Here is a 7,500-nt window from a genome sequence, read left to right as displayed (position 1 = left end):
TGTGACTCGAAAAACCCTCAACGTCTTCCTGAGAGAAACTGGTCTGTGGTTTCCTGTGGGTCAGTAACAACACTAATAACTCACTAACTACTGACCGCTCAGTGACAGTGACTGGTCAGTGACTGATCAGTGACTGGTCAGTGTCAGTGACTGGTCAGTGTCTGGTCAGTGTCTGGTCTCTGTCAGTGTCTGGTCAGTGTCAGTGTCAGTGTCAGTGTCAGTGTCTGGTCTGTCAGTGTCTGGTCAGTGTCAGTGTCTGGTCAGTGTCTGGTCAGTGACCGGTCAGTGTCACCCCCTCCTGCCTCAGACCCTGGAGCAGACGCCTCTCTGTGTGGGATGGCAGCCACCAGTGCGTCCGGCACTAACGCGGTGCGTTATGGAACCATGAGAGAGAACGTTCTGAACCTGGAGGTGGTTCTGGCCGACGGCACCGTGGTCCACACGGCAGGGAGAGGTCGACGAGCCAGGTGACCTCAGCGCACGCCCGACACCACGCTCTCTGTCTTCATTCCCTTTACTCCGGATTGTTGGTCCTCAGGAAAAGTGCGGCGGGTTACAACCTGACCAACCTGTTGGTGGGGTCAGAGGGCACGCTGGGCCTCATCACCAACGCCACCTTACGCCTCTACGGCGTCCCAGAGGCCGTGGTGTCGGCCGTCTGCTCCTTCCCCTCCGTCCAGGACGCCGTGGACAGCACGGTGCAGATCCTTCAGGCCGGAGTTCCCATCGCTCGCATCGGTGAGTGTCAGTGACGCAGAGTGACCACACGAGGCAGCAGAGGGCCAGCAGTTACATGTTAGAGACACTGAGGCTTTTATTTTGAAGGCTGGTGTTTTACTGTTGATGAAGGGATGCTGTTCCCGTGTGTGTGTGTGTGTGTGTGTGTGTGTGTGTGTGTGTGTGTGTGTGTGTGTTCCAGAGTTCCTGGATGATGTCATGATAGATGCGTGTAACCGCTACAGTCGTCTGTCGTATCCTGTCACACCGACTCTGTTCCTGGAGTTTCACGGCTCACAGCGCAGCCTAGAGGAGCAGGTCAACACAACAGGTGTCACACACACACACATTTATTTTCTGGATAAATCTGTTTGTATTTTAGCTTTAAAAATCTGCTTGTGTGTGTGTGTGTATGTGTGTGTGTGTGTGTGTGTGTGTGTCCACAGAGGAAGTGGCTCACAATAACAGAGGCTCAGATTTCCTCTGGGCTCAGGACACAGAATCACGGGAGCGTCTGTGGAAAGCTCGTCATGACGCCTGGTACGCAGCGCTGTCACTCAGACCAGGCTGTAAGGTGAGACACTGACATCATCACTGACATCACTGACATCATCACTGACATCATCACTGACATCATCACTGACATCATCACTGACATAACTGACATCACTGACATCATCACTGACATCATCACTGACATCATCACTGACATCACTGACATCATAACTGACATCACTGACATCATAACTGACATCATCACTGACATCACTGACATCATCACTGACATCATAACTGACATCACTGACATCATCACTGACATCATCACTGACATCACTGACATCATCACTGACATCACTGACATCATAACTGACATCATCACTGACATCATCACTGACATCATCACTGACATTATCACTGACATCATCACTGACATCATTACTGACATCATAACTGACATCACTGACATCATAACTGACATCACTGACAACATCACTGACATCATCACTGACATCATCACTGACATCACTGACAACATCACTGACATCAGTGACATCATCTCTGACATCATCACTGACATCACTGACATCACTGACAACATCACTGACATCAGTGACATCATCACTGACATCATCACTGACATCACTGACAACATCACTGACATCAGTGACATCATCTCTGACATCATCTCTGACATCATCACTGACATCATCTCTGACAACATCACTGACATCATCACTGACATCAGTGACATCATCTCTGACATCATCACTGACATCACTGACATCATTACTGACATCATAACTGACATCATCACTGACATCACTGACATCATCACTGACATCACTGACATCTCTGACATCATCACTGACATCACTGACATCATCACTGACATCACTGACATCATCTCTGACATCATCACTGACATCATCACTGACATCATTACTGACATCATAACTGACATCACTGACATCATAACTGACATCACTGACAACATCACTGACATCATCACTGACATCATCACTGACATCACTGACATCATCACTGACATCATCACTGACATCATCACTGACATCATCACTGACATCATCACTGACATCATCACTGACATCACTGACATCATAACTGACATCACTGACATCATAACTGACATCATCACTGACATCACTGACATCATCACTGACATCATAACTGACATTACTGACATCATCACTGACATCATCACTGACATCACTGACATCATCACTGACATCATCACTGACATCATCACTGACATCACTGACAACATCACTGACATCAGTGACATCATCTCTGACATCATCACTGACATCATCTCTGACAACATCACTGACATCATCACTGACATCAGTGACATCATCTCTGACATCATCACTGACATCACTGACATCATTACTGACATCATAACTGACATCATCACTGACATCACTGACAACATCAGTGACATCATCACTGACATCATCACTGACATCATCACTGACATCACTGACATCTCTGACATCATCACTGACATCACTGACATCATCACTGACATCATCACTGACATCACTGACATCATCTCTGACATCATCACTGACATCATCACTGACATCATCACTGACATCACTGACATCATCACTGACATCACTGACATGCCTGACATCATCACTGACATCATCACTGACATCATCACTGACATCACTGACATCATCACTGACATCATCACTGACGTGTGTGTGTGTGTGTGTGTGTGTGTGTGTGTGTGTGTGTGTGTGTGTGTGTGTGTGTGTGTGTGTGTGTGTGTGTGTGCAGGCCTATGCCACAGATGTGTGTGTCCCTCTGTCTCGACTTCCTCAAATCATTCAGGAGACCAAAGAGGACCTGATTGAGAGCAGGCTGACAGGTAGGACCTGAGATAAGACTGTGAAACCATTGACCTTCAAACTGCTTGATTTTGACCTTTGACCTTTGACCTCCGACCTCCCTCAGGTCCGATCGCAGGTCACGTGGGCGACGGCAACTTTCACTGTCTGTTGGTGGTCGACCCTGATGATGAGGAGGAGCTGAAGAGCCTTCATCTGTTCACTGACAGACTGGCCAGGTCACACACACACACACAGACACACACACAGACACACACACTCACACACACACACACACACACACACACACACACACACAGACACACACACACACACACACACACACACACACACACACACACACACACACACACACACACACAGACACAGACACACACACACACTGACCAGACACTGTGTGTGTGTGTGTGTGTGTGTGTGTGTGTGTGTGTGTGTGTGTGTGTGTGCAGGCGAGCTCTGGCCATGGACGGCACGTGCACCGGTGAGCATGGCGTGGGTTTGGGGAAGAGGGCGCTGTTGTGCGAGGAGGCGGGGCCTGCAGCTGTGCAGCTGATGCAGAGTGTGAAGGACGCGCTGGACCCTCATCACCTGATGAATCCTGGGAAAATTCTCCTGCCACGACAAACCTCAACAGGGATGATGTCACAGTGATGATGTCACAGTGATGATGATGATGATGATGATGATGATGTCACAGTGATGATGAAGACGACTTGATTTCATGACGTCTTCTCTGATTTCTCATGATTTAACATCAGAACGTAAAGAAAATCATTGAAAATTATTTTGTGGGAAAACAATAGTTTGAAGACTTTATATCATATAATAATGTATCACATATATGTACATTATATATACACATATATGTACATTGTATATACATATATACAAAAACACATTTATATTTTTTTGATTAAATAAAAAGAAGAGTTTGAATCATCCTGATACTGTGTGTGTGTGTGTGTGTGTGTGTGTGTGAGAAATAGCTGAGAACTTACACACTGATGTTACTGCTTCTCGCCACAGGGGGCGTTCACACACACACACAGACAGAAGTAAAGAAGAAAGTGCATTAATAATAAATATAAAGAGGTAAAAACAATATAAAGTAAAGATTTTAAAGATATGATTGAAAAGTCATATAATGACGTCTTAATGATGTCATTGTATAAAATATGACCCTTTGGACACTGTACTGACCTTAACTATAGCCAGCTAATCGCTAACCTTAACTATAGCCAGCTAATCGCTAACCTTAACTATAGCCAGCTAATCGCTAACCTTAACTATAGCCAGCTAATCGCTAACCTTAACTATAACCAGCTAATCGCTAACCTTAACTATAACCAGCTAATCGCTAACCTTAACTATAACCAGCTAATCGCTAACCTTGACTATAGCCAGCTAATCGCTAACCTTGACTATAACCAGCTAATCGCTAACCTTAACTATAGCCAGCTAATCGCTAACCTTAACTATAGCCAGCTAATCGCTAACCTTAACTATAGCCAGCTAATCGCTAACCTTAACTATAACCAGCTAATCGCTAACCTTAACTATAACCAGCTAATCGCTAACCTTAACTATAACCAGCTAATCGCTAACCTTGACTATAGCCAGCTAATCGCTAACCTTGACTATAACCAGCTAATCGCTAACCTTAACTATAACCAGCTAATCGCTAACCTTGACTATAGCCAGCTAATCGCTAACCTTAACTATAACCAGCTAATCGCTAACCTTAACTATAACCAGCAAATCGCTAACCTTAACTATAACCAGCTAATCGCTAACCTTGACTATAGCCAGCTTATCGATAACCTTAACTATAACCAGCTAATCGCTAACCTTAACTATAACCAGCTAATCGCTAACCTTGACTATAACCAGCTAATCGCTAACCTTGACTATAACCAGCTAATCGCTAACCTTGACTATAGCCAGCTAATCGCTAACCTTGACTATAACCAGCTAATCGCTAACCTTAACTATAACCAGCTAATCGCTAACCTTGACTATAACCAGCTAATCGCTAACCTTAACTATTGCCAGCTAATCGCTAACCTTGACTATAGCCATCTAATCGCTAACCTTGACTATAGCCAGCTAATCGCTAACCTTGACTATAACCAGCTAATCGCTAACCTTAACTATAACCAGCTAATCGCTAACCTTGACTATAACCAGCTAATCGCTAACCTTGACTATAGCCATCTAATCGCTAACCTTGACTATAGCCAGCTAATCGCTAACCTTGACTATAACCAGCTAATCGCTAACCTTAACTATAACCAGCTAATCGCTAACCTTGACTATAGCCAGCTAATCACTAACCTTGACTATAACCAGCTAATCGCTAACCTTAACTATAGCCAGCTAATCACTAACCTTGACTATAACCAGCTAATCGCTAACCTTGACTATAGCCAGCTAATCACTAACCTTGACTATAACCAGCTAATCGCTAACCTTAACTATAGCCAGCTAATCACTAACCTTGACTATAACCAGCTAATCGCTAACCTTAACTATTGCCAGCTAATCGCTAACCTTGACTATAGCCATCTAATCACTAACCTTGACTATAACCAGCTAATCGCTAACCTTAACTATTGCCAGCTAATCGCTAACCTTGACTATAGCCATCTAATCGCTAACCTTGACTATAGCCAGCTAATCGCTAACCTTGACTATAACCAGCTAATCGCTAACCTTAACTATAACCAGCTAATCGCTAACCTTGACTATAACCAGCTAATCGCTAACCTTAACTATTGCCAGCTAATCGCTAACCTTGACTATAGCCATCTAATCGCTAACCTTGACTATAGCCAGCTAATCGCTAACCTTGACTATAACCAGCTAATCGCTAACCTTAACTATAACCAGCTAATCGCTAACCTTGACTTTAACCAGCTAATCGCTAACCTTGACTATAGCCATCTAATCGCTAACCTTGACTATAGCCAGCTAATTGCTAACCTTGACTATAACCAGCTAATCGCTAACCTTAACTATAACCAGCTAATCGCTAACCTTGACTATAGCCAGCTAATCGCTAACCTTAACTATAACCAGCTAATCGCTAACCTTGACTATAACCAGCTAATCGCTAACCTTGACTATAGCCATCTAATCGCTAACCTTGACTATAGCCAGCTAATCACTAACCTTGACTATAACCAGCTAATCAGAAACGTTCACATTAAAAACTAAATCCTCAACAATTCTGCTAAAGTAGCTTATTATTATTATTATAATGTTATGTTATCATTATTATTATTATTATTATGGTTATTAATAATCATAATAATAATAATAATGTTGTGACCGCCGTTATATTTGATCTTTATCCTTTTTATTTCCGGTTCTCTCTGACGGGCCGTGTTTGTGTGTGTGTTTGTGTGTGTGTTTGTGTGTGTGTGTGTGTGTGTGTGGGGGGGGGGGGTGTGCGTGTGTGTGTGTGTGTGTGTGTGTGTGTGTGTGTGTGTGTGTGTGTGTGTGTGTGTGTGTGTGTGTCAGACAGAGCAACAGTTGTCACGGTGTGTGCGCGAGGATGAGGCGGCAGCGGCCTGAACTCTGCGGCAGTGGCGCTGCTCCGCGCGGGGCGGGTTAGTTAATCCTCGGGGCCGAGGAAGAGGAGGCTGCTGCCGCACACACACGCACGCACGCACACACACGCACGCACACACACGCACACACGGAGGGAGACAGCGGTGTGTGTGGAGGTGAATCAGCGGCGGCTCATGCGTCGATCAGCGGGGAAACGCGCTGTTGCGTCTGCGGAGAGTTGACGCGGCTGCGGAGACACAGGGACGTACCCAGGAGAGACAGGCCGAGAGACAGGCGAGGGGCGCGGGGAGGGGCCACAGCCCGAGCCGGCGCTCCCCTGCTGCTCCACCCAGCAGTCAGCGTCGGATGGGGGGGAAGCAGAGCACGGCGGGCCGGCCCCGCGGCGCTTTTCCCGGCGTGTCCACGGATGACAGCGCGGTGCCACCCTCCTCCCACTTCGGCCACTACCGGCCGAGCGGCACCATGGGCCTGCGGAGCCGCTCCGTGAGCTCCGTGGCCGGGATGGGCATCGAACACAGTCCCGCCGTGCCCTTCGGCTTCTACACCCACAGAGCGACGGACTCAGAGCGGGCAGGTGGAGGCGGGCCAGGGGGCAACAGCACCACCACAGCCGGCCCGCAGCACCGGGACACCGGGGGAGGAGGAGGAGGAGGAGGAGGCGGGGTGGTGTATCTGGGGTCCCGGGGGTCGCTGGCTGACACTCTGCCCCTCCACATCACACCCCGGTGGTTCAGCGCACACAGCGGTGAGTGGAACGCGCACACGCGTGCACGCGTGCGCGCACACACACCTTGTTTACCTGCAGTGACACCGATGCAGAGAATCTCTGCTG

The 7,500-nt window shown here is 46.9% G+C and overlaps 2 protein-coding genes across 2 annotated transcripts in view; both read left to right on the top strand.

Annotated features, from left to right (window-relative positions):
- Window positions 1-4,040, top strand: part of ldhd (lactate dehydrogenase D) — a 5,987-nt gene extending 1,947 nt beyond the window's left edge. The window contains 8 exon segments of the mRNA XM_083893555.1: window positions 1-59; window positions 308-468; window positions 471-738; window positions 920-1,048; window positions 1,164-1,291; window positions 3,025-3,115; window positions 3,202-3,313; window positions 3,545-4,040. The exon segment at window positions 1-59 is cut by the window's left edge and continues 83 nt beyond it. Of these exon segments, the coding sequence (XP_083749681.1) occupies window positions 1-59; window positions 308-468; window positions 471-738; window positions 920-1,048; window positions 1,164-1,291; window positions 3,025-3,115; window positions 3,202-3,313; window positions 3,545-3,746 (1,150 nt within the window). The 3' untranslated portion in view covers window positions 3,747-4,040.
- Window positions 4,041-6,716: 2,676 nt separating this feature from the next.
- Window positions 6,717-7,500, top strand: part of znrf1 (zinc and ring finger 1) — an 8,063-nt gene continuing 7,279 nt past the window's right edge. Inside the window, exon 1 of the mRNA XM_083893558.1 lies at window positions 6,717-7,413. Within this exon, the coding sequence (XP_083749684.1) occupies window positions 7,014-7,413 (400 nt within the window). The 5' untranslated portion in view covers window positions 6,717-7,013. The remainder of the gene's footprint in view (window positions 7,414-7,500) is intronic.

This window comes from Microchirus variegatus (genome assembly GCF_963457635.1).
Source record: "Microchirus variegatus genome assembly, chromosome: 8".
Taxonomy (NCBI): Eukaryota; Metazoa; Chordata; class Actinopteri; order Pleuronectiformes; family Soleidae; genus Microchirus; species Microchirus variegatus.
This window is presented reverse-complemented; position numbering and strand designations above follow the sequence as displayed.